A 27900-nucleotide genomic window follows, 5' to 3' on the forward strand; every position below is an offset into this window, starting at 1 on the left:
GCCAAGCCATATTTGTAAACAGTATCCACTCACCGGTCAATAAGATAAAATCAATCCGTGAAGTTATTATAAATGATCGATTATTCACATTACATAGATTAGGTATGTGCGTATAGGCTCACTGTGAAATCGCAAAACTGCTTAACTTCTTCCGGATCTAATCGACCATAACTCCTTATAGCATTACGGTAATAAGTTCTAAATAGATGTATCTGATTATGGGGTTTTGCATTTTGATTGGCTAGAAAGGTTTTCTAGCCAATAAAATAAAACCTAGCACATATGCTTAGAGCGTGGGAAAATAAAAGCGATGATCACACTCGATGTGGCAAAAATGTGAACATAGGCAGACTCTGATATTCATATTGCCGCATTTTGACCATCGCGACACGCCTGCATAGCCAATAGATACACCTTTGATATAGCTACATTAATCGATCTCAAATGCTACATTATAGTCAATTGATTATAATTGAACTGCAGATTTTCAACCAACTTGAGAAAAACAATATTGATTTGTCGTCTTCTTAGAGCGTAAATTTTAAAGGGAGTAATTCTGTTTTTGAGGTCGTATCGTATCATGTCGGTCTGATCCACGAATAATTTAATTTTTGTCAGATCTAAATATTTTGATATTACCTATAGATCTAAGTGGAATCGAAAAAAATATTTCTATTTCAGATTTATTCCAATATTTATTATATTGATTTATAATGTTTGTACGGTTGTTCCGTACAAACGCGAATTTTCTGAAGATTTGCAGGTATATGTAATGTGTTTTTGTTTTGTCACAATTGATGTACGAGTAAAAATGCCCAGTATCATCATAGTAAGTAATCATCGGCTTGAAACGTTGACAAAATGTACTTAATATATGAAATAAAATGCGATTGTACGGGACAGATCATGAAATGCCCCTGGGCTGTATTCATTCAGTGTAACTGAAATCCGTTTTAAGAAGATTAGAACCTGGTTAGAACAGAGACAGGTGTACCCTACATGGAGTGTTTAAATTACTAACCTGCCATTAAACTGAAAGCTTTTAGGAAGGTCCCAGAATCTAGAATATTCAAACCGAATCTAAATTAAGCTGTAATGAATTCAGTGGCGACACCTATTATTTATTACATGCCATTAGTTCAAATACCAACACTAATAGATATTTAAGCTTTTAGCTATGCGGTTTAAAGTATAAATACGAGTATGAGCGTCACCAACGAAACACGCCGTATCTACAAAGATAGATATAACTCCGTAATAGATGGATACAGTCTAAGGAAAAAACGTGCCTCGAAAATCAAGAAAATTTGATTCTCGTTCAGAGGGCGCTACTAGCTTTGGCTTACTGTCGTAAAGATGGCGTTGACGGTTTTGTTTGTTATTTAACAATTTTAACGCATATCAGTGAAAGAACATGGGTCAAAATCATAAAAATAATTAATGCAAATAAAAAAAAATCATTTATCTATATTTAAATACATTTCATCGTATTTTTATAAATCTTCATTTTTAGTTTTAAAGTGTGTCGACAGATGGCAGTGAATTTACTGGGGTTACAAAATTTACTATGACAGTACCGCTCTAGTATAAGTTACTCTATGACTTGACGAAGCCTGCGTTGCTGACCACGAACTATGTATGGACTTTCTATTCACTACTTTATTTATCTATCTTAAATCGCATCCGACGCAGCGACAACGGGATACTGAAGGTCATCGCCGACTGACCCGATAGTTCCATCCTTTATTTAATATTTTATATTTCTATCATGAATCATTTTCGAGTTGCCTGAATCTATTTAAATTCAATTCTCAATTAAGAGGGGAAGTGTAGTACACGATTCTGAGTTGTAGGTACACGTTTTAAAACGAAACATGATGGCGCAGGACGTGTCAGTATGTCCATAACATAACAATAAATCGCGTATGTCTTACTAGCTAACTGTCAAAAAGATAATATCCAAAGGTCTATCATGCCATAGAAACAATTTCGACATCCCTTTCGCTCTACAATGTAGCAGAATAGATCGAAGAAGACGGAATGATGCGCGCTCAGTTTTGATTTTCGCGCCTCGAATTGACCCCTATGACACAGCCAGGAAATGCATTGCATTCAAAGTTGCACGAATCGTTCTGGCTGTAACCTTAGCTAACTCGTATTTATTTAATAAAATCACTAATTTGAGACCTAACCTCTGGAAAAAGAGTTTAGTTTTGAACGAAGCGAGTGTAACATGCGAGTTTGCGACGGCAATATGAGTTGTATCTTTGCTATTGTGCTCGTTTTGGAGGCAAGAGGAATGAATACTCGACGTGCCAAAACCTGGCTGCTTTCAATGACAATCGTTCTTTAAGTATTGGAATTCGAAACGCTCATCCTCACAATACGAAAGGAATCAAGGAAGCGTATTCGATATATGCAATATTCTCCAGGAAACTACAATATATTTTAATGAACATGAAATATAAATCTTTGTGAAGTTACGCCGTTCTTCAAACCTTTTAGAAACCAGCATTGGAATCATTTGGAGCTTGATTCTTATGAGCAGGCATCGTAAACTGCGAGCGAAATCCATTAAAGTACTCACTAGGGTTTTCATACGTCTAACTGGTTGTCATACGTCATTTCAATGGATTTCGCTCTCAGTTTACGATGCCTGCTTATGAGACATTTTAATAAATTCTTAAGACCGTATAACTTTAGAGCACTCCTAAAATTAGATATTTAACACATATATACCTACTTGTGGCAGGCATACATTTCCGCAAGCTCTCATATTTTAGAAGCATCTCTACAACTAATCTCTACTGAACCTGATAAAAAAAGACGCATAAGTAATGTATTTTACATGTAGCTAAATTGCCTCTAATAAAGCGCACCATAAAATTTTGCCGTAAATTAATGAACGCACACAAACATCCAATTTATTCCACCCTATTACAACTGTTATACGACTGTGTGAACAGTCAAGGTTTCCCCCGGTTCTATCAGTCTGGTATCGGTGACACCCACGCTGCACCGCATTGTGCCCTTATCTCACACTATGTAAGCAAAGCCAGGACAAGATCAACTCATAAAAGTCATAAAAGATACCTACGTTACGTCGTATAGTCAAGTAAAATGTTGCAAGATTGGATAGTCGCACAGTGGTACAATTTTAGTTTAAATAAATAGTGATATAGCCGAAGGCACGAGACGAGCTATATTTTAATAGTAGTTAAGATAAAATGTTAAAAACTGCGCGATGGCCATATCTTTTGTCGCAAAATTCGCGCGACGCGCAATATATTTTGTTCTCTTCTAATTCTAATGGTGATTAGATTTTGCAGTCAATTGCAATGTAGCCTTTGTTCGTTATTAAATTTTCGCTTTAATGATTGATGTGAAATGTGTGTGTGATTGATTTAAAAGCGTTCTATTTAACTTCTAAGAAGTTCTGTCCTCTTCCTTGAAGGTAAAGTAGAGGTTTCAAAATGTTGACAACGATATTGTAAAGAATATCAACCGACCACCAAGGGATCGCATACATTAAGTCAGACAAAACTGTGACACATAAGACAGATGTTTTAAATTTAGTAAAATAGAGTAAGTATACCTACACAAAAAGCGAGGAACGTTAAAATAAGTCAGACGTGAGTCAGACTCACATAATATTTAGACAACCACCATTTTATATGTCAGAATAAGCAAGTTAATGTATATTTTAATTTTCCTTTGCCTGTATTAGCTGTTATCTGTCAGCTGTAAATAAGTTTTACAGCGTATTTAACTAGGTTGTAATTATTGGCAATTAACAAAGCAATTGCAGATTACAGTTGTTCAATTCAATGAACAATAACGCTTCTTGTCTGAGTACTCCTGGAATTATTTATTCCGTCTAAAGTTTAAATTTATTTTCAAGCTTACTTGAAGCTTACAATTTATTTGAATAGAAATTAGTTAAGTTTATAATTACTCGTATCGTTTTAAAGCTTCTTCATAAAGCAAGCAATTTTTTGCGTTTGCGACGACTCATTAGTCTAATACCAGTTTTTTTATAATGAGTACCTCATATTATGTATTTTTTTACTAAACTCCTGTTTACATCCATCTGCATATATAATACCAACATTCCCGTTCCCGAGCCCACGTCTCCGGTACCGGCACTGAGAATAGCTGGGTCAAACGGTCAGGTGGGCCGGCCGGTGATTCTTGACTGATACGTTGCCAACTACGCATTATACTCTGCTGAATCAAGTTCTATCTCCTCGCTAATCATGGTAGCCTGGTACTTTTTAATACAGAATCACATTATTGCAAACATGCTTAATAAAAAACCGGCCGTGCGAGTCGGACTCGCGCACCGAGGGTTCCGTACTTTTTTAGTATTTGTTGTTATAGCGGCAACAGAAATACATCATCTGTGAAAATTTCAACTGTCTAGCTATCACGGTTCATGAGATACAGCCTGGTGACGGACAGACAGACGGACAGACGGACAACGGAGTCTTAGTAATAGGGTGCTTTTTTACCCTTTGGGTACGGAACCCTAAAAACTACATCGAAATCCGTAAGTTTTTCGGTGACCTGGCTTTTGTCAAAACAGGACTAGCTAAGAACAGGATGTTATATCGGTGTACGGTAGATGGTATGTGGGACATAACATAAGGTAATTCTAGCATGGAATCTCATTTCCCTTAGTGAGTGCAATTAGTAACTGTTATTTAACTTTCTATAGTTATCTCGCATTTACTTACTGTCTTCAAAACTGTGTTTTTAAGTGACTTCCAGTTAGTTGTATATTATTTAGTATACGATTGATGCAAATTATATCATCATTAAAAATATTACACAATCTTTAAACTAACTTGCTATATCCACGTTTTCGTCGTTAAGCACGTAAAAAGCGCTTATTAAGCTATCGCAAAGATGTCTTTTAAACTTGCCAAAGTTATCAACTGCAATAAAATAAAGTCGTAAAACTCGTGATTTGATATCATATCACCTTCCGTAAGCACATATATATACCTATAATTAACTTTTACTGTCAATCCAAATGTAAAAGATCTTATGACATTGAATTACCACGCCTTAGTTACCACGCCCGTCTTCTTTTTCGGTTATATCAAAGTATTGGAGACAAATAAAGACATTAACCTGCTTTAGTAAAGATACCGATATAGTCGTTTTAATAATTCTTGAGTAAGAAACGGGTACTTATTCCATGCTGTCAATATAAAACGTAAATTCCATGTACTTACAATATCGTTTTTAGGGTTCCGTACCCAAAGGGTAAAAACGGGACACTATTACTAAGACTTCGCTGTCCGTCTGTCTGTAACCAGGCTGTATCTCATGATCCGAGACAGTTGAAATTTTCACAGATGATGTATTTCTGTTGCCGCTATAACAACAAATACTAAAAAGTACGGAACCCTCGGTGCGCGAGTTCGACTCGCACTTGGTCGGTTTTGTAACTGTATTATAGAATCGAGAGGTTAATTTTTAACCTGTTATCTGAAATTATAACATGAAAATAACTGGAATGGACATTGCAACTGTTAAGATTACACTGTAACTGTTAACAAGTGGTCTGAGCTGATGTCAAAAATTTTAATTGTCGTGGTAATAATATATCATGTTTATTTCAACGGTCGAATAATTAGAGACGGTATTATTAAATTATGTTAGGGTATTAATAATGTAGATTAATAATATAATCGGAGTTGTGCCTGTTTCATAATAATATATAATTATTTAACATAACGACATTGAAATTACGTTAAAAACTATAATCTGCACAGAAACAAGGAATCATTCATGTACTGCAACATTGTAGATAATGCGCTATTTTCCCATTATATCTAGACCTATCCTTTAATATGCAGTCTATAACTACCTGTGTACTTCGAAGGGTTCAAGTTACTTTGGGCTGGATATTATTTATTACTCGGAAGCTTGACACCGCGAATCGTGCTGACCTTTCCGTTTTGATAAGATAATAGCATTACGCAATTAACTAGTGACAAATTGAGTTTTAGTCTAGATGTCAATTAAAATTTGTGAAAAGAATAGCTTGGGCTGGACTAGGATCTTAGGATGGTTAGGATATTTTTTCGCTTTAACTAAAGACCTGACAACAACAGGGCAAGACGTGTATCGGTTTTTATACGCTTTTTTGTAACAGATATTGTTGCGCAAACGTTCCCTTGATAACTTTTAACTGTTTTTACAGTACATATGGTGCGGTGCTACTTTACCGCACTAGTGCGATAATTATTAAATTACCCAACTAATATGTACTGTAAAACGTTGTACGATACATGTGCGAATTGGTTATTGCCTATTTATTGCACTTGTATCGTAATGTACTATTATTTTACGTTTTTCTCAATTTTATAACGTTTTTACACCATATATGTATACAGACAAGTTACTTACAGAAAGTCCTTTGACAAGTTTTATCCGATCTGTTTTTTGCGAGCGGTAGTTTAAATAACATCAGCCCCTCACAGTGATGTTTATGATTATGGTATCTTTTTAATAAACGTGCATCTATTATTTAGCCATACTATAAAGCCCATAAAAACGGCTTTTTATTCCATTACTTCACAAAACAAACCAATGAAGCGTATATAAACCACACAATACAAATCTACTTGAACATGTTTGTTCGAATACTAATTCAATGACCGCAAATACGCTTCCGATTTTTACAAACAGATTTAGGGTTCCACATGAAAAGGTGCTCGCTTACGAATTAAGCGGTAAGTACAATATTTATAAGCGGAACTCGTCACGCTAGAGTTGACGTTTCCAATGGACCCCATAGTCATTAACTGTACATTGTACTACATCTACAATCATTCTACGGGGTGGTATTGGAAAAGTACCTATTCCAAAATCACCGTTTCTGTTCCTAATTTTTATCGCTACCAGGAGTACCAGGCGTGTCTCACTCCGCGATTTCGTCGCGTCGCTACAAATACCCGCGGCCGCCCCAATTCTGGGGTTTTGCCATAGTAATTGCCGCGCACCGCTACGGAACGGACGCCTGCACGCGCTTGCGCCGCCTTGCGCGTTGTAGACGCGTTCTGTAAGAGAGTGAATCTTCTGTACCTTGTATTTACTATTACTGAGCAGAAAAGTTGCTCAGTATAATCCCAAAACCTCCTTGGCAACGGGAATGCACTTATTTTTTAGCCACCGTGTATATTCTGTGTCGCTACTTAAATGATAATGAAATGCAATGAAAATCTTTATTTTCAGGCAACTATTGGCCCATAGATAACAATGAGAGGCATAAAACACAAGTTTTCACTTATTTTAAATCAATAAGCTTCTCGATATGTAACTTTTAAGATGTTGACTCCTACAGTCTGGGGATTGGCGAAAATCTCGCGTAATGTATGTACATACATAATAATATTGTTTCCTAACAAATTTAATGATGTTTTATCAGTTTACAATAGGAATCATAATTAGCACCTAAATCGAAGTAAAACACTTCATTAAGTACTAACTTTTTATATCGAATTATCTATTTAATATCACCCTGTACGTATGCTATTTATATCATAGGAAAGGATAGGCACTAGGCAGATTTGATCATAATATAATACCTATGGACCTAACTTGAGACCAAAAATTCTACATTGTTTGGAATAATTATGTCATATTTATACTCTACTCACTGTGAATGTAAATAAGGAATCATGGATTTCAATTGATTGAGTTATCAATTCATATTAAACCACGATCAATCGCGTTCCATCAATTCACATTGCGCGATCAAGTATCACGATAGGTTTAATTTACTGTTGGCAATCTGGGCCAATTATACCTAATAAAAGTATATTTTGGAGATTGCAATTTATGGTTGTATTGTTGTTGATTACAGAGAACAAAGAACGAAGAAAATTATAGTACCTTTTTTATTATATTAAAGAAATCTATAGAATTTGAGCTCCAGGGCGGTATTTGCAGGATTTGCAAAGCACGATGATATAACTATATCGAGATCTCTGCTACACGCATACCTACCTACTTATTGAGGGATCGACGTTTAATCGAACGTCTAACGGGGCATTCCCCTATTCTTTCCGTAGGTACGATCCGAGTCGAATCGAGTCAAGCCAGTGCGGCTCCCGATTTTTTACAGCGGTTTATCGCAATCCGATTATCGAGAATATACCGTAAGACGAAGGAATTTCGATTTATCCGATTTCTAAATCAGCGTCAAGTACAGTTACGAATTCATCTTATCAATATAAAGGCTTTTTATAGGGCCCATTATGTCTTGTTGATTGTTAACGAATGTCTTCTTTAAATGACCGTAGCATAAAGTCTTAAAGAACTCGTTTTGTTCGATTTATTGGTAGTCACGACATCTTACATTTACGGTTCATTTATTACGAGAGATCGATAAATTTTATCACATCGATTTCTACCCGGTAGTAGAACCGGACTACCTGGATAAAATACTTCCAGCTCTAATGATTGTCCAATGATCAGATAACACACTTATTCAATTAATTAATCATCTTACGAAGAAAAAAATATGTAGAAACGACTATTATTGGAATCCGAAAAAAATATCAATAGACATGAAAAAAAAAAGCTTTACACTCAAATTAACATCCGTTTAGATTGTTCATATAACATTGAATACGCAATTCCGAGCAAAAGTGGTCAAGAATGTGATGCGCAATTTACTCTCTATAGGGAATCATTGGACTATCAAGCTATCGAGTCCAGATGACCGGACACACCCTGCCCTCGCCTAATCTAATAATACGCATTCATAGTACTAGCGGCTAAGCCATTTAATATTCATAATTCATAACAATGATATTACATGAATCAATACCCCCTGCATAAAAATAATGCGTTAAGTATTGTCAAAAGTATAGCCCTCGAATATATTTAATGCACGGGATAACTGGTATTATTCATATTTGTGTGGGCAATGGTATCAACTAAAACCATAATTTGGATAAAAACTATGGGTTTGGATAACAAAAAAACTGGTTTGACAAAATCGCAGCCTTTATAGATTATCTAGTTCGAAACGGCGCTGTAAAAAAGTACTAAATTAAATTTACAATATTTTAGTAATAATTCGATCGAAATCGAAAGCCTAGAATAAAGACGAAATACAGATTGAACAGCCAGTTAGGTATTGGTTTGTCTAATACTAAAATATCTATTTAAATAAGTATCTATCACAAATGTTTCGCAAAGCCAAGTTAACAAGCGCCCAACAAAGACGTAGACTGACAACAGACAGATCTCTAACAAAATAGACTTGAATACAATGCTTTTATTACTTGGCCAATAAATAATCTCTCTATTATGGGTCTCGATAAAAATAGGAACAAAGTATTTCCAATTTCAGGATGCTACAAAAATGTTATTTATGGAAATCCTAAAATTATTCTGCAATGTGACTCTGTCAAGAATATAGGTAGAGTTCATTTTACAGTGTAAATTGTAAGAATATAAAGCAGAATTCAGAATAATAAGCGGCAAAAACACGATGGTTATTGGATCATGTTTTACTCGAAATCATTAAAAGAAATACTTTGCTACAAGATTACTTTGTAATAGATGACCCACCCACACTAATTTTAGTGTATAAATACCTACTCGAAACGGGTTCCGGTGTAAGGTGTAAGTTTGTATTGATAATATAATATTAAACGGTATTAAACTCGATATGTTTCAAGCAAACAGTGTCTGAGGGAAGGGAAATGTATACGAAATATCAATCAATATCCAAGACAATAAACAGAGGGTGTGCTTAATTTATTATCTTGTTTTGACGCCAAGAAGCTTTCTCAAAGAACAAGTCGGTTTGAAAGGCGTTAATGCAAGGGATTTAGATGATTGCCATTTGCGATCAGTCCCTCCGATCCGAAATTAGTACAACCGACCGCCGTCGGGTCTAAATACGATTATCGAGTACGATCGAACCCCAATGACAGATGGCATACACAATGGAGACAGTAGAATGTGCCATTGTTAAGGCAATTCCGATTGATTCCAGTTTTAGGGGCAATTCTGCGTATTCATGCTGAGATCGATCGGCTTAAAATCGATTTTTCATCGCCTAATGATGACAGTTTCGGATTACGTTCATATTGGTTGCACAATTGTGTCTAAATTGGTGGTTGTTGAAAAATTGTTATTTCGGAACGGAATTATGATGAAGTGTACTGATTTTTGCATAGTCATCTGTGTGATTAGTTGATTTGATAGACGTTGAAAATTTTACTTTTATCTAACAACCCTCTAACAATTTGTTACTAGCAAGTAGAAAACACAATGATTGCGTAGCTATAATTTTTCAGTTTTTTTTTTAATTGTATTTATCACGTCTCGTAGTAAGGAGTCATATAAAGTACCTATATATAATCATGTATATATAATCTACCAAGTAAAATTAAATCTATTCTAGTTAGCGCATGGATGTATTGTTTGTGTTATATGATGCGGAAAGTTTACTACCTGTTCTTAAGGTGAAACTAAGTTAGCATGCACCTGTCAAGTGTAAATATAGTCGCGTGCTATTCTTACAACACCAGAGTATGCAGATTGAGCCCGGGATATGCCTATGTAAATCATTCTTCTTAATCGTCCTATTTTTTGTAGAGCGTTGTCGTCTGTTAGAAAGTTTTTTATATTTATTTTATACGTACGCTAAAATAAGGCTAAAAAATATACCTATGAACTACTCTATTGAATTATTTTTCACAATTTGTCAATATTATTATGGTCCACTCGTTTCACGGCCAAGCTAAATTATCAGTTAATTCTCTTAAATCGGTATGTACACATGAGGTCATTTACTTTAACAATATTTGCAACGGCCTGATTTTAGTCCTCATTACGAGGCATTAAAATTCTCTTTGATTTTGATTTCCAAATCGTTAATGATCTTGACGTCACGGTCATTATCTCCAGTATCACGCAATAAATTCAATCTAATTAGTGTTTAGCTAACGACCAATTAGAGTATCAGACTTTTTACTTCAGTAGGTAAAGATGTGCTATTTACTATCGCCAAGCAGATAGGGGAGACCGAGGTGAGTTGTGACAGAGGACAGTTGTGACATCGTCGATTTTTTGGAACCTATTAACTGTTAGCGAGTTCGCAACAGTGCGCGTTTGTTAGCTAGTAACTTAAACTAACAGACGCGCGCTATTGCGAGCTCGTTATTACTTAATAGATTCCAAAAAATCGACGATGTCACAACTCTCCTCTGTCACAACTCACCTCGGTCTCCCCTACTGATGACTGTTATTTATTAGATAGGTACGTCATGCGCGTCTAAAATCTACCAACTCAGTTAACTTGGTTAGGTAATTTAAGTTATGAACTCTACTACTAGTACTACTTAACGACTTCAAACTTCAAGACATCCACGTACGGTCACATTATGAAATGGTACAATACATACAACAAAGCGTTTCAAGAACGCGCTACTGTATCGTTTTTGAATACATACTGACATTACCGACCCCTTAACCCACATGCCCCTCTAAAAGACTATGAGTGACCGCCATACACCACAAACACATTGTCTCCTGTCTTTTTATATGTATGTTGCGCTGTCGGCTCTGTTGCTTCAGTTAGGACAATGCCGTCATGCCAAGGTTTCAACCGAGCGTAAAGGATGTGCTGCACTGGGTTAAATTGGCAACTGCATTGCAGCTGTATCGTGTCGACTGCGTTGCGACTCTCGGGTACCTCTGGCGGCGTAAATGTCCCTCATTACGTATGCCGATGAAAGTGGATAAGCGAGAACAGTCAAACTCCGTCACCGTAATGTTCTGCGGTTATAATAGTACTGAGTATCGAACCGCTTTGTGGTAATTGCGACAGATTACACTATTGTCGCAAGTGAAATTCTAATAAAAGCGAGCAAATTTTTTCAAAGAGGTTACAAACATAATTGCGTCCATCCATTTCACTTTAATCTGCATACTGCACCGTTGAAAATAAAACGAGACGAGCGGAGAAATTTTGAGTAACCTCCATTAATTTCGAATTAGTTATCCGTCTTAAACTCGGTAGCCAGAGGTAGGAGAGGCGCCTATAACGAGCGCATTTCTGAGAACGCATTTTTAACAAAATTGGGGTACACTATTAGCGAAATTGCTCCAGGGATTTCCGTGGAATATAGTGTTTGAAATCAACTTAGGGAAATGACGACTGGAGTTATTGTGGCCTCTCAAAGCGATTCTAGGCCATGTTAATTCTAATTGGAGACAATTCGCAAAGTGGAACAGAAGTGACTTTCTTGTTCGAGGTGTAAGTCCCAGTGGATGCTTATATGAATAAGACTTCACTCATTAAGCATGTGACCTAATTAGCCCCGATTTCTACGTGAATGATTAACTAAAGCATACCTAGAGTGTGCGACGACGGAAAATATTATTGTGCAGAACGGCGGATCAATCGAGCAGAAAGTATACTTTCAAGAGTTCAATTGTACGTGCAGCGATAATTTAATCATTCAATGTTTATTCATTCAATCATATGCAAGAGTCACAAATAATGTTTATTAAATATGACTGAATAATGGAAAATGAAATGACGAAAGAAAGTGCTTTGTTTGCCAAATTCTTTGCTCTCTGATGTTTACATAAAAAGTAAATTTGAATAATCGATTCACGATAAGAATGAACTCCAAGCGACAAATATTGTCTCACTATCAAGACATCATGAATCAAAGTCTTTTAAGTGGGTGCAGTGAACGACCTCGAAATAAATACAGTCCTGCAGATTACCTGAGCGTACACATGCACCTTATTACGAAGACAAAAAGTTAATAGTTGAATGGCAACTGGCCTTGTAAATCAAGAGCAGTTCGAGAGGTAAATACGCCTGTGGGCGAAGACGCGGTGATTCATTGCGGATGGACGGAGCGCTTTTGGATTTATGAAGTTCTAAACCCATTACGTCGTTTAGGTGCAGCGTAATTGGACAAACGAATAGGGCAAAAACTAGTTAAGAAATGGAGCCACGTCCTTTGTTGCCACTAGGTACCTATCTGCGCCAGCAATATAAAATTGAGTAGGTATACTTTTATTGATCTATACAAAGATCAAAACGACTTAGATTGGATATGAACTACTATCGTCTGTTGTAACTTGTTATGTACCTAATGACAGAGTCTCAGATTTTCCTACTATTTTACACTTGCATGGAATTCAGTAAAATTTGTAAAACCAGTATTTAACACAATCTGAGCAACAATTTGGCCGAGTAGAATAGCCCAATGATGAAGTTCACTCGTTCAATAGCCCATTTGAATAACGTTCACCGTAGCACGCCACGAGAGAACTGGTAGGGTAAGTTCACTTTCGCTGCCCCCTTTCCAGGTAGGTCGGCTACTTTGAAGTTTTTGTTTATATTTTACTGACCCAAGAGGAAGGTTAGAAATGTTAGAATGCATTCATTTCTCTCTGCTTAACTAACTTTGAGATATTGTCGGAGAAAGATTTTTTTAATAAGTCATTTGAGGTTTTAAATAGGTTGGAGCTAATTAGCATATTAAATCAAGTCATTAATTTTCAGGCAATTAAGGCCCATAATGTATACACTTTAAAGACTAACATACATAATAACATTGGAAATTTTAATACGGTTATGGCAATTATAGCGGATATGGCGAATATGAATTGTTTTTAGTTCCTAACGTAGCTAAACGTTACAGGTACATCGACAAAACAAAAAAAAAACAAAAAATGTATCGAGATGACAGATGCTACGAATAGTCACGTATATATTTCCATTCATTATTTGTTTGATTGAATAGAATAGAATAATATTTATTCAGGCAACACATCATTATTACATTACAAAGATACACTGATTGATTGGTTTTCTATTAACGATTGTCTTCTTGCCTAGGCCCCCAGGTAAGGTACTATGATCGGAACTGTCATTGTTATCCAATTCCTATCCATTCAAACCAAGAAATATTCACATGATAACACCAGTTGTTACAAGTGAACAATTGCTATACAACATAATTACATTAGCATTTCTAGTTTCCCAAATCCTGTTTAACAAATTTATCTTTTGTTTGATATATTTTTTGTTCTAACTAAATCTTAGATTAAAATTTGATAAATAGCCTAAATTGTGAATACCGTAAGTAAAGCAAACCTTGTTTATGCTTTAACTATGGGAAACCCGCGTCAGTGTTTTTGTTTTAATTGAGGAGCATTTAAAATATATATTTATTTGTTTCTGAACCAGTCATGTCAGTTTAAGTATAGAATTTAGAGTAGGGTAATACACCTATTAATTGGCACTCAGTACGAGATGGTCATAATTACAGTATATAAGAATTATAAGTATATAAGACGTTGGTATTTGGACAGATGTCGGGAATAGCTAACTTTACCCTAATACTAGTAACGAGTCTTCCAATAAATTTACAATACTTAGCATAGCCTAGGTATTGCGCAATAGTATAATTTTTCTGAATTAATTAACGACTGAGAACCGTTTCTCTTCCATTAATCGCTGGCATTTTAATGCAATGTAAAGTATTTTTTGCTTCACGGCAAATTACGTTTAGGAACATTGGTTTCCTCTTAAGATTCAGAGGAAACATGTAAACGAGGCGGCACTCCTTTGTGTAAAGCAGTGTAAAATATACATAATACGTATGCGTGTTTTACATACCTGCTATATTAAGGTTAAAATTTTAACAACAATATTAAAGCGGCGTAAACGTATTTTAAAATATAATTGGCAATCAAAGGATTCTTTTGATGTTACATTGGCGTAATTAATAAGTGCAGCGTTCTACGGTTTAAAGAGAACTTTAAATCACGTAACAGTATTTAATTAACCATACAAGCAGCCTCTCCAGATTGTATTATGTTAATTTAACTGCCTAACAATTTAAAATAGTAAGTTCTCGAAATAACATAGGAAAGGTAAAATTCCCAATATTTGACACCGTAACCCCATAACATATAAACAACTCTTAGGCCTTTTATTTTCGATTAAAGTTAAATGTGCCAATGCCAACCAATGGGACAGAATCGAACAATGGAAGAATTACCGTACCTGCTAACTACAAGATATGAGCCATAAGATCCATAAGTAAAGGTGTTATGCTAGGCAAGGTGTAAAATTAACCCGTATAACCGTTGTTTCATAAATTGCCTTCATACATTAGTACAAGCACAATCAATTTAGCGATTGCAAAATACCCAATAGAGATTATCGGTTGCGGGAGTTGAATTTAAATAGCGATTAAGTAACGCCAATGAAGGTCTAGCTTTAAACTAATGAATAAGCCTGAATTAGGAGCAATTTCGTTCCATTTGTCAGGATATCCCTCTATCTATTAACCGCAATTTCTAAATTTCCTCAGGTATAGAGTTACGCGGCCTACTAGATAAATAGGAACGGAACTAGATAGCGCAATGTGAAATTAAATAGGTAGTTGAAATTGACCCAGAGGGAGCAATCAATCATTCTCTGATTGTTTATTTATCATTTAACGAAGGTACTTGAAATTTTGATAAGGTTGGGAACGGTGTCGGACTATCTAAACAGTTTGTGTCGGCCGAATGAGTTTATGTTTGCGCCTTGAGGCATTAGTTCGGTTTGTGGGCAGCCAGGGGGCAGCGTTACGCAGCGTTTTACGTAAGCGAACAACTCGCGAACGCGAAGCGAAGCGGCGCGGCGGGCCCACGGCGTTCGCGTTCGCAGCGAGATCGCCCACGTAGGACACTTCTATAGGTATCAAAGGCTTGAATAACCCCGCGCCGCATCGCTTCGCGTTCGCGTGTTGTTCGCCTACGTAGTACGTTGTACGCTGCGTTAGCCTAGTCAAGCGAGTCGAGTTATATTAGATCGGTGTTTGATGCAAGAAGCATTTGAAGCAACGGTGCGGAGGTAGACAAGCCTCGAGCATACTAGAGATGGCAGTGAGGTTTTAAACACAAAATTCCTAATCCAAAAATGACATTAAAGTTATGGTTTCCTTGAACTAAAATCGGGTGTTTCGTTATAACTAAACACAAATATATACATATGCTGTACAAATAAAAAAAAAACGGCCAAGTGCGAGTCGGACTCGCGCACGAAGGATTTCGTACCATTACACAAAAAAACGGCAAAAAATCACGTTTGTTGTATGGGAGCCCCGTTTTTAGGATTTGTTGATATAGCGGCAACCGAAATACATCACCTGTGAAAATTTCAACTGTCTAGCTATCACGGTTTATGAGATACAGCCTGGTGACGGACGGACAGACAGACAGCGGAGTCTTAGTAATAGGGTCCCGTTTTTACCCTTTGGGTAAAAATTAAACATCGAATCGTCAAACTGCTTACTGTATTTGCCTTGCTGCATTGCGATTGTGATTGAGGTAAATGCATTCCTAATAGGAATGTTAGTATTCTCTTTATCTACAAAAAACCAGCAACACAAAAAAAGAAGTAAGTTTTGGTACATACGTGCCTGTGCAAAATGGGTTTGTAGAAGAGAAAGACCTACAGTTTACCTTTTTTCTACATTTGTTTGATGTTTTTGTGATTCGGTTCCTGTTTTCGGACCGTGTGCAACACCTCTTTGTGGAAGTTCGCAGCTGCAGAGCGTCATGCGTGCACATGCATATTCAAAGATCAGTCGGTTTCCATTTCGCACGCGTAATCGGAAACAAAACGTTGCTAACCAAATAACAACCCTAATGCTAGTATAAATACGTAATTACCATTTAATTACGTTGATAATCATTTATTCATTTCTAAATTACTCCAAAGAGGAAGAGTTTGCGGATGAAAAAAGGAGAAAAAACAAAACAGTATCGTACGCGGCAAAGTGTGACGGCGATATGCCGATTGTTTAACGGAAGAAAGTGATGGGTGCTCGTCACGAACGTATTGACAGGTGGTACGAAATGTTGGTTACTGAGCTACCGTGTCAAATTGGCGGGTAGGAAGTCGTTGATTATGATTAGTCATGGGAAGCGGGAAGAAAGGGGTAAGGAATCTATCGATTACTTGCCATTCGTACTTACCGGTGGGTAATATGTACTTAATTTGATTCTGATGGAACTTGTATTGTCGTTAATTTTCTCTTATTGTATGAACAAGACGCTAGAGTTTAACCGATGGATGTTGGTTACCTACATAAATCGAGGTCACATATTTCTTATAAAAGCAGTTAAATTGAAATGTCACTAACTAATATTTTTAGTGCCGTTGGTAAGTTTAATTAAACTTGTTACGTAACTTACTTTAGGTAGGTATAAAAAAAACAACAAAAGTAGGAATGTACCTTTGACTTGGCAAAACAAAATAAATTGTTAAGTAGGTACCTACTTTTAAAACAATAGAATTTTACGTTGAGGGAAAGCTGTTGCAGAGGATCTCGAAACAAATTAATTTAACTACTTTGCCGTTAAACTGTCATATGATAAGTAATTAAGAAAAGTGTCTAATTAGGCGCATCGAAATTAATTTTTGGGACAGACGCCCACAGTTTTTACTGTGTGGGTGTTAGCAGCACGTGGAGATGATTTTATTGTCTATTTACTTAGAAAGTAAATCAAATCTTGGAAACCCCATTAGTGTAAATGTGCCCCTTGAGGCCTATTTACGAAAAAAAATTACAAGTTTCGTCTAGGTAGGTAGGTATCATTATGCAGTTAATTAAGTATCATTATGTTATCAACTTAATAAAAATATACTTAATTAATTGCTAGAAATCGGTTGCGACCTTCTCATATTACTACTATCAAAGTTTTATATAACTCAGTATAAGATGAATACAGCTAGTCTAAGGAAAAAACGTGCCTCGGAAATCAAGAAAATTCGATTCTCGAACAGATGGCGCCACCACGTTTTACCACCTTTGGCCTATTCTCGACTAGATGGCGTTGACGGTTTCGTTTATTTAACAATTTTAACGCATATCAGTGAAAGAACATTGGTCATAATCATATAAGTAAGTATAATAAATGCAATCATTTATCTATATATAAATACATTTTATGGTATTTTAAACCATCTTAATTTTTAGTTTTACTCGTGTGTCGATAGATGGCAGTGAATTTACTGTGGCTACAAAATTTGCTATGACAGTACTCCTCTATCCTATATATCCTCTTTGCTACTATAAATAAGTATCAATGACAATTACGTTACCTAATACCTAAGAGATACAATTTTTGACGATAAAGCTACAAAATTTAAGTTTACCTACCTAAAATCTTGCTTCAAAGAATGTTTTTTATTTATTTTTTATATAGGTGTGACGAGGCAATGTTGCCTTATTAGCTATATTATGTGGGCAAAATCGTAACATATTACATGGTTATCCACAGGGACTGATCAGACGGAACGATTACACCGAGGGGCGGTACAAGTGGTACAGAATGCGTTGTATCTTATTAGATAATCTTTTAAGCGGGCTCTACACTTAACATAAGAATTCTGATTTAGTCTGGTACACTTAGGGTTGCCATACCTGCGTCAGGATTTTTGGGGCTTTTTTCAGGATTGCGGGGGGACTTGCGAGTGTACTTTAAAGTTTTCTTTAGAAACCTAAACTAATCACTAGAAGCTAGCTACAAGTTGCTGATGATGCTGATGTTGGGCATAGGAATGGGAAGGTTAAGTTTTGAAGAAGTGATCGTCCAGGAAATATCACGATTTTTAGGATGATGTTCGGCTTCCATTCCAATTTCCATTTTTTCATATGGTAACTAGGTATGGGCACTTGAACATAAATAGTCAATATGCTGCGAGTCTAGTAAGGGACAAATATCATAAATATTTTGTACATGAATACTTGACATGTAAATAATTGTCACAGAGGTATCGAGAAAATCTTGATAATACGGCCCGTAGGCACATGATTATATAGTATGATTGATTTCTATGTACTAATGACTAATGAACTGTTGTTATAACAACCTGCAAATCATCGTCAAATACTGGCATATCGAAGTAAGCCGATTTTCACTTGACCAAAATAAAATAAAATGTGGGCTTTTATTATTTGATTCACACGAAGATTAAAATAAACCTCTAATGTTTGGAAATCCTTATTCAAAGCAGATGCAAGTGGCAGTTTTCAGGTGCCAATAATTGGGCGTTTTACCCTAATAATGTTTGAAAATGTGCAGTAAATTTAATGAATCCAGGTATTCTAGGTTCGTATTCCTACGCTAACCTACATCTAAATTGGTAAAATATGTTAAATGCAAACAATTTAGATACCTAACGCAAAAGACGTCATCGAACGAACGAATCAAAACACAAAAACATGATTGTTTATAGTACCTATATCGAGTCTATGCTATTTCTGTACATAGCTATTTTGATTGTAAATTATCTTAATTTTAGCAGTACAAATAGGTACCTAATACATGCAAATACACAAAAAAAGAAAACAAACAAACAATAAGTAAGTACCTGTTGAAAACGCCAACAATCACCATGGTAGTAAAATCCAAATATTTCGAGTTTTAACAAACGTCATTTATCAAAAATCCGTTAAGACCATACAGAGGTGATAAACAACAATCCCACAAGCATTCACATTGTCACTAATCGATTCGTAATTCAAATTCGGAATGTCCGCGAGTACGATGTTCGAACATCGCGAGTCCGCGACCGACACATGCGCACTCGACGGCGGTTGAGAAGCTACTGGGGCTCTGATTGGTCGATCCGGGCCTGGCCGGTTGCGCTCGCGTCCCGAAGATGCAAGATGCAACGCGCGTCTATCAAAAAATTGACAAGGGATCGCATAATGAAATCATTTGAATGCGATAATGATAATTGAATTGATTGTAGCTGTAGGCTTTGTAAATAATTGTATTGACAAGGCGGGGTCAGTGAACTTATCTTCGTAAAACATAGGTACCCACGTCGAATCACAGTTACGTACGTTTGTTAAGGTATGTTGCTAACGTTGTAGAATTACATACTTTTACAACATCTTTACAACAGATTACTTCATACCTACAGACGTAGTTACATACTTTTAAATACTTACCTAATTTTAAAATCACTATCAATTTACAAATTTGGGTAACAAATTTGCAAAACCACCAAGACAAGACAGGTGAGGGTAGTTTGGGATTTACCGCACAAAAGCCTTATGTACAAATGAAATAAAACATTTATCTACAAACCTAAATAGATCCTTTTTTTACTTAAGTATAGGTATGTGCAGTGTCAAGAAGAATGTGGGTATTTACTTGGTATTACCTACCGACAGCAACACCAGTCTACGGACCAGTATGTAATACTTGGTTTCCATAGGGGTAGCTGCTTGTTACCTACCTAAATACCCAACTGAGTACCTAGGCAAAACGTCTGTGCAGGTAGGTGCTCCGGTAGGTAGGTACTAGGTACTAGCCGAACCGTTTGCAGTTCAAAACCGCAACCCGGAAGCGACACACTTAGCAATAAGCACTGCCCTAGGCACCCTGGGTACTAATTTGCCCCATCCCTTTTCCGTTTCCATAGATCCTGGCACGTTTGGAGCGTCCGGTCCGGGCCCGAGCCCATAATATAATCGGTCCAATGATTACGCACATTACTATCTATTTGAATTATTTGAATAATAGGTACCTAAGTACATACTAAATTTTTAACGGGGTTTTAGGATTTTGTAAAAAATTAGGCGTCACAAAATTAGGTTTGTATTGTCAGATTATCTTAAGGTAATTAAGGATTAATTTAAGTATTTAATAAAAAAACATACATTTGAAGACCTAAGCAAATAAAAAATAAACTCCTTCAGATTATGTACTTCTTATTCTAATTTTGGATAATCGATCCTTAGGGTTACATAATGCATTATGATTAAAGCAAGCAGTAAAACTTTTGGGACATGACATGAATTTGTATAGGTCCTAAAAAGTAATAAGGTCGGAATCTCGTATATTATTTTACCTGCCGACAGCTGAAGAGACGCAAGCACCCAAATGATAAGCTCAAATAATCCTGAACAATATGTGTGTGTATTATGAACCTATGATTAAAACTTTGTCGTAAAACTTTACGCCAATTTAATTTAATGTAACGTTTCACGAAGTGTAAACAATGTAAGTAAATTATTTAAGATGATGATTCCTGTCTGAATTGTAAATTATTAAAATCGTTTATTCACCCAAAATATATGTTTACAAATTGACCTCTTACAAATACACTAAATTATCAAATAAAAGCTTTAAAATTATCCAGTTTGTATCGAACAATTGAAGTTAGAATACTTAGAATTTTATTGTCACCACACCAGCTGATGGTAAACGTTCTCTTGATCGTTCAAAAACTGACAGGTAAGAAAGTTGCATTTTATTCACATGTGATCTGAGGCAAAGTAATCAAATGCAAATTTTGAGTTGTTTTCTAATGTTTGCTGGTAGAATTGACTTTTAAATGATGATTTTGAATGATAAGCATTTAATAACAATAATTTTGAATCGATCTGCTTTGATTTTGTTTGATATTTTATAGTTAGCATTTTCCTTGTGTTGGTGTGATGAAAACCCTCGTGCCGTGAAACGCTCAATATCTTTCGCTTACTCGGGTATCAATATTATCATGAGAGGTTAAACAACAACTTTGCCCCCTTGTAAAACAAATAACTATTATACCTATATAATCTTGTTTGTGTTGATCACTAAAGTATACGTACGTATGGAAAAGACGGTTAAGGTCTGATGTGGAAATTAATCTAAGGCTATATCTTTTACCATACTGGAACGTACTATCTTTTACGCCTCCCGGAACACTACACTACCGATCGGTAATGATACTTGCATCGTTACATAAAGCCTAGCAAAGATGACAATCGTTGATAGAAAACGCAGATCGAAACTTAAATTATGTATGATTTTTTATAGCATCAGTCATCCCTATACATTTTTTATTTTCGTTTGGGGTATGTCGATTTACGTTTGTCATCTAGGTAGCCCAAGGTCGACAAATATCGGAAGTGGAGGTCCCTCCCTACTCTCCGCGGAATTAAAAGAAAAAGAACTAAATTCCTACGAACTGGTTCAAGAAAGGATGTAACTGAACTTAGTGAACATCTTTACGTGAAACTTTAAGTACTTAAGGAAAACCTACCAACTGATATTTTATACCACCAGAAAAATAACATGTCATAATTTTATGGCCTTTTACCATCCTACTTAAGTTCCATTTCACCAAATGATGGTTTACGAAAGCAATATACTTAATATATGTACTAATACAGGCGTGCTTGAAGAGCTCCCTTGATTTCATCAGGAATCTAACATCACTCATAATCATAAGTCATAGGTGGCGAAGATAGGTACACGGTTTTCTCATAAATTTGAACAAATAAAACATTGTTTCATGGAACTCCAATAGTTTTATTGGCGTCATGCGGACTGCATTCGTGCGACGAGAGCAATAGCATCGAAAGTATTCGCAGGTCCGTCATGCGATGAAATACGAGTTCATTTCATACGAGATCCATTTGAATAACGTACGGTCTCTTATTTATAAAACAAATGAGTTTTACTTTACATTTGCATTGTTAACGAGAACTTGGATGATGTTTTCCTGATCGATTGTACAGCCACAACGACTGAATACTTACATTTGGATTGAAGGAAAAGTAACAAAATATCTTATTGGTTTTAATTAAATATTGCACCATCATACTAACCTAACCTACAAAAATGTAAGCGAACTAAATAATAATTTAGGGACTAATCGCTGAGTTCGTTTTTTAACTGCTGTTTTTTTTTCGGTTGCTTGGTTTTTTATAATTATTATCTTATCAATATTTTTGGAGTATTGCTGATGTGCTTTATGTAGCTTTACATACCAGGCGACTCACTGTTACAGTCAGCACCGTAATTAACTAAGTGGACGAGTTGTTCAAAATGATCTTGGCATATTGTTAAGTTAAAAATACGAGATTTCTATTTCAAGCTTACAGGCTGTGTTCTGCCACGGCTAATTACAACCTTGTTATTAGTGTGTGTTATTACCAAAAGACATACCTGTGAAGCCGATGGTCCTGGGTTCGAATCCCGGTAAGGGCATTTATTTGTGTGATAAGCACAGATATTTGTTCCTGAGTCTTGGGTGTTTTATATGTATTTATGTATTTGTATATTATATATATCGTTGTCTAAGTAACACAACACAAGCCTTCTTGAGCTTACTGTGGGACTTAGTCAATGTGTGTAAGAATGTCCTATAATATTTAATATTTATTTATTTATTTATACCTACTGTAAATAATTACGCAGTATTTAGGCAAATGGTTAGGTATATTGGTTATCGAAGAAGTAGAAAATTATGTCGTTGAATTGAATATTATCGAATACCTTATCTGCCTATTTTGTTGCTTTAAAAGTAAAAAGTCAAAGGTTAAAGTTAAAGTTTGCGTAGGTTTTAAACTACGCAAAGTTTTGCCAACAAACACAAAGCGTCTACTTGTTTAGATTCGTATGTCCAAATTGTCCAACATGTCACAACAATGTGCGTCAACGATCAAAGCAGACCACAAACCGAACAATGACAGACAAATGAGATTAATGCTGACTGACGCTTCAGTGGTGATTGGTGAAGTATGCTTTATGTGTTTCGATTGGCATTTAATCGCTCAGAACTGGCGCCAATGGTCAAAAGGCAAAAATGCCAAGTAAAACATTAAATTGTATTTAATGTTGTTTGTGTAATATATAGGTTCTAAATGATGGCTACGAACGTGCCACCAAAACTACAATCATCAGGGATCAGAGTAACACACAAAAATAGGACAAATACAAAATTCAATAAAATCTCTGAACAGTTATGTATATGAACATACATAATAGGCCTGAAAAAAAGTCTATACTTACTACTATATTCCTCATAACCTCATAACAGTACAAGTGTGTGTGCAGTACAAATCGTCAGAACATCGCGTATAAACACAACTTTACAACTAAATAAATTCCTACCAACGTAACATACCAGTGAATTGATACAGTTTTTATTAAAGAAAAGACTTCTTGAACAAAATAGGTACTTTGCCACCAACATAAGAAAAAATATTTTTTGTAAACAAAATGTTTGTTGTAAAAAAAAATTGCACTAAACTCGCATTTTTTACACATAATTAATGACAATTTAACATAATTTAGCATAAATTGACATTTTGCTGGGACGTTAGTCTTCCGTGACCAGAGCTAGCTATAGTGCAACCTTGCTGAAACTTCGGAAAAAAGGTAAAATAATCAAATTTAATCGCGTTAGATCCTTTAATGCAATTATTTAAAAAAAATTGTTTGCGGTATTGACAAATAAAATGTAACCATGGACGCGCTTTTTAGTATTCACTTTCAGATTTCGCGCTTGTTTATATTTATTATTTTAGGTTACCTACCTATTTTAATTATTATTATTGCATTAAAATCGGTTTACTTTGCCATTTTTCATTCGCGAATGTCTTACGGTTCTATAATGTGGGGGAATTCGACGGATGCGAATCGAGTCTTAATACTACAAAAGCGTGCCCTCCGCGCCATGGCTGGCGTTAAAACAAGACATTCGTGTAGGGGTATTTTCGTAGACTACCGAATAATGACGCACTACTCACTACATATGTTTGAAGTTTTGATGTATGTCAGAAATAACTTGTCGTCGTTTTCTAAAGTAGACGTTTCTGGCAAGGTGTTTCGCTCAACAGGGCGTCTTAGACTAGAACTGTCCCGCATCGCATGGCGCTTGCAGGAAAAAACCCGCGTATCATCGGCCCTACTTATTACGAGCGACTACCCCAATACTTGAGAGACGAGCCTTCTGACAGAAAATTTAAGAGCCGTTTGAGAAACTTTTTATTGGATAATCCACTGTATTCCATAAAGGAGTTTTATGAAATCACGAATTAGACCTTAATTTCTGTGACATAAGTGCTCAATTTTGATTATTTATTTTATAGCTTAATAACGACCCATTCTGGCAAATTTATTTTCTAAATAATTGTTTTTAATTTATTTAATGTTTTTTAATCTATTGTTTTGAATTTAACGAAACTGCTGACATACTATTGTATTTTAATTATTTTATTTTTATTTTTTATTTTATTTAAAGGCACATTAAACAGACTACATTCAACATAGTTACAATGAGTACATGAGTGGTAGGTATTGCATAAGAATGCCATCCAAAGCAAGCATGCAAAGCAATTTTGAATGTAATTTTGATTGTCACTGTTATTTTTCATATTCAATTATTCATAATGTAAAAAACCGACAATCGCAATATAAATTCCTAAGAATTTACCATGTGTAATTTTAAGTGCAATTGTATATTGTGAGATAAATAAATCATATCATATCAATTAGGTATTTGGTAATAAGCCCTAAATAGTTCGATTTAAATTTTTAAGCAAATAGTTATTTGTGTTGCTTTCCTTAAAAAACCGGACAAGTGCGAGTCGGACTCGTCCACCGAAGGTTCCGTACTTTTTATTAATTATTATAGAAGCAACAGAAATACATCATCTGTGAAAATTTCAACTATCTATAGCTATCACGGATCATGAGATACAGCCTGGTGACAGACAGACGGACAGTGGAGTTTTAGTAATAGGGTGGGAGTTTTTACCCTTTGGGTACGGAACCCTAAAAAGTGTGAACCCTAAAAATCATTTTAGTACACCACACAAAATCTCCACGGCAGTCGATGAGATGACTAAAAATTTTTACTTTCTTTAAAAGTTAGTACCTACCCAGTCGTAGGGAAATATTTGAAATTACAATTTTCGATGTTCGCGGTAGACCCTCTGATTCCTCCAAAGTTTAAGTAGTAGTTATTTTATTAAATAAAAAGTAAGCGAATTTATTCCGCCTTGCCAAAATACTTATGTCATCCCACGTTTCTTCTATGACCGTCCCCAATGTGACTCGAGCACGAATTTTATTCCAAACAGTGCGCGCACAAGCCTTTTTGCAGTGTTTTCTAATTATGTATAGTTGTTAAGGATCTCTTGCTCACATTACACTGGAGCTCTCGAGTGGACTCGCCCAAGCAATGGGAATACCTACGCGGTACCTACACGATAACACGACCAACTTACCTGAGCAGTACACGCCTCCTCACTCAGTTTCGCGACGCATACTAATGCCCCCTTATCACTTCAACGAAACAAATGCATTCAGCCGCAATCACTTCTGCTGTTTTTACTACAATCTACCATTCCATTTTGGCCTTTATCTTTAGGAGCGTACAGTCGTTTTTGCCTGATGTTTCAAAGATAATTTCACCTTAGAACGTACAAGCATAAATTACAGCGGTATTCTTGGCCTAATGCTGAAGAATCGTCATCGTTCGTCCATGAAATGTGCTTTAGGTTAAATGGCGCAGCGTGTACTTTTGACGTTGTGTTTAATTATCATCATTTATTTATATAAATTTTAGGGATATGTACATTCTATAATGTCTTCATTTAACAACGACTTCTTGGTGTTTTAGGTTCCAACCAATTGAGATGTGATATATGGCGGTATTAAAGGCTCACAAGTTCTAAACAAATCAAAATCAACATAACAAAACGTGTACCTACCTAAAAATTTTTAAATGCTCTCATGTCCGTTAGTATCAAAACAGGAAAACCAAATTAGCATTTTAATCAGATTATTACCCAAATATCAAACACTTCAAATATTTACGTGGGGCTCCCTTACAACAAACGTTTTTTTGGGCCGTTTTTTGCGTAATAGTACGGAACCCTTCGTGCGCGAGTCCGACTCGCACTTGGCCGGTTTTTTTTACGTAACGGTGAGACTTAAACTGCATACAATACGTAACCCAATACCGTGCCCCTTTAAATTAGTTTAAATCTAAAACAACCGTTATTACGCCATCACACCTTATTACTTACACCTCGCCGAACAAAAGCTAGCGCAACATCGTATTTATTACATCGATGGCAGCCCTTATCAAGATCAGCCAGCCTCCTAATTGGGGCCGAGATGGCGTGATTATCGGCAATCGCTAGGGGTGGCGACGTCCCGCGGTGATACAACGGGGTCACTGTGCTATAAGTATATACGCAGACACCTGTGTTTTAGGAGTGGCTGCTGGATATTTAATTCACATAGTACCGCAAATTGTGTAACTTAGATGAACCGTGTACATTTTTTTTCTTACGATTTCAAGAAGGGAAGTGTCGGATCTCATAAATGGATAACTGTTATTGGCCATCTGTTATTTAACCACTCATATGTAAAACTTGTATGGCTCTTGTTGTCTTAAATATAAATAAAATAATAATTAATATTTACATAATAAATGAGTGATCTACTAGTAGAGGTTTATATTATACTGGTTTGCCTGAGAGTCGATTCTCCGTAGGCAATAGGATTAATCTTGGACCTGCTATCTTATTTTGACATCTTACTGTTACATTTGGATTTACTCGGAAGAAAAATATCACAAGTTTATAATCGCCGTAGCCAGACGATATTTTATTATCTTAAAGGAGTTAATTGAATCAATTTATTAATTAAACGAGTTCCGAATGCTAAGTACGAACGTTTAGCAGTGTAATAAAATGTAAATAATGATTAATAAATTGTGATTTACGTCTATTTTGGCAGATACGAATAAATTAAGTTGACTTGGACATCTAAGGCATGCGGGATCTGCTTACACAAATAAATATATTCCCTAAGAAGACTAGTTAAATAGATATTTGTTAATAAGGGGATATTTAAATACTAATTTTAATTTAAGTAAATTTAAATACTAAAATAAATTAATAATCGATAATTACTTGTATTTTCATTACTGCTTAATAACACTAGGTTAAGTGTTTAAATTAGGCATAATTTGTCGTCAAGTTATTTATTTACCTTGATTCAAAATATTCAAAACTGCTAAAACAATTACTG

General features: G+C 35.7%; 1 protein-coding gene across 6 annotated transcripts in view; it reads right to left on the minus strand.

Annotated features, from left to right (window-relative positions):
• LOC134746644 (rap1 GTPase-activating protein 1) overlaps positions 1-27900 on the minus strand; it is a 382127-nt gene that overhangs the window by 188529 nt on the left and 165698 nt on the right. For 2 of the 6 annotated variants that reach the window (XM_063681136.1, XM_063681129.1), the window contains exon 1: positions 19439-19658. The exons of 2 other annotated variants lie outside the window; for them this stretch is intronic. In XM_063681136.1, coding sequence (XP_063537206.1) covers positions 19439-19464 — 26 coding nt within the window. In that variant the 5' untranslated portion in view covers positions 19465-19658. Of the gene's footprint in view, positions 1-19438; positions 19659-27900 lie in introns of those variants that run through there. 2 more of the 6 variants (XM_063681132.1, XM_063681133.1) reach the window with 1 other exon arrangement.

Source organism: Cydia strobilella, chromosome 13, assembly GCF_947568885.1.
Source record: "Cydia strobilella chromosome 13, ilCydStro3.1, whole genome shotgun sequence".
In the NCBI taxonomy this organism is placed as follows: domain Eukaryota; kingdom Metazoa; phylum Arthropoda; class Insecta; order Lepidoptera; family Tortricidae; genus Cydia; species Cydia strobilella.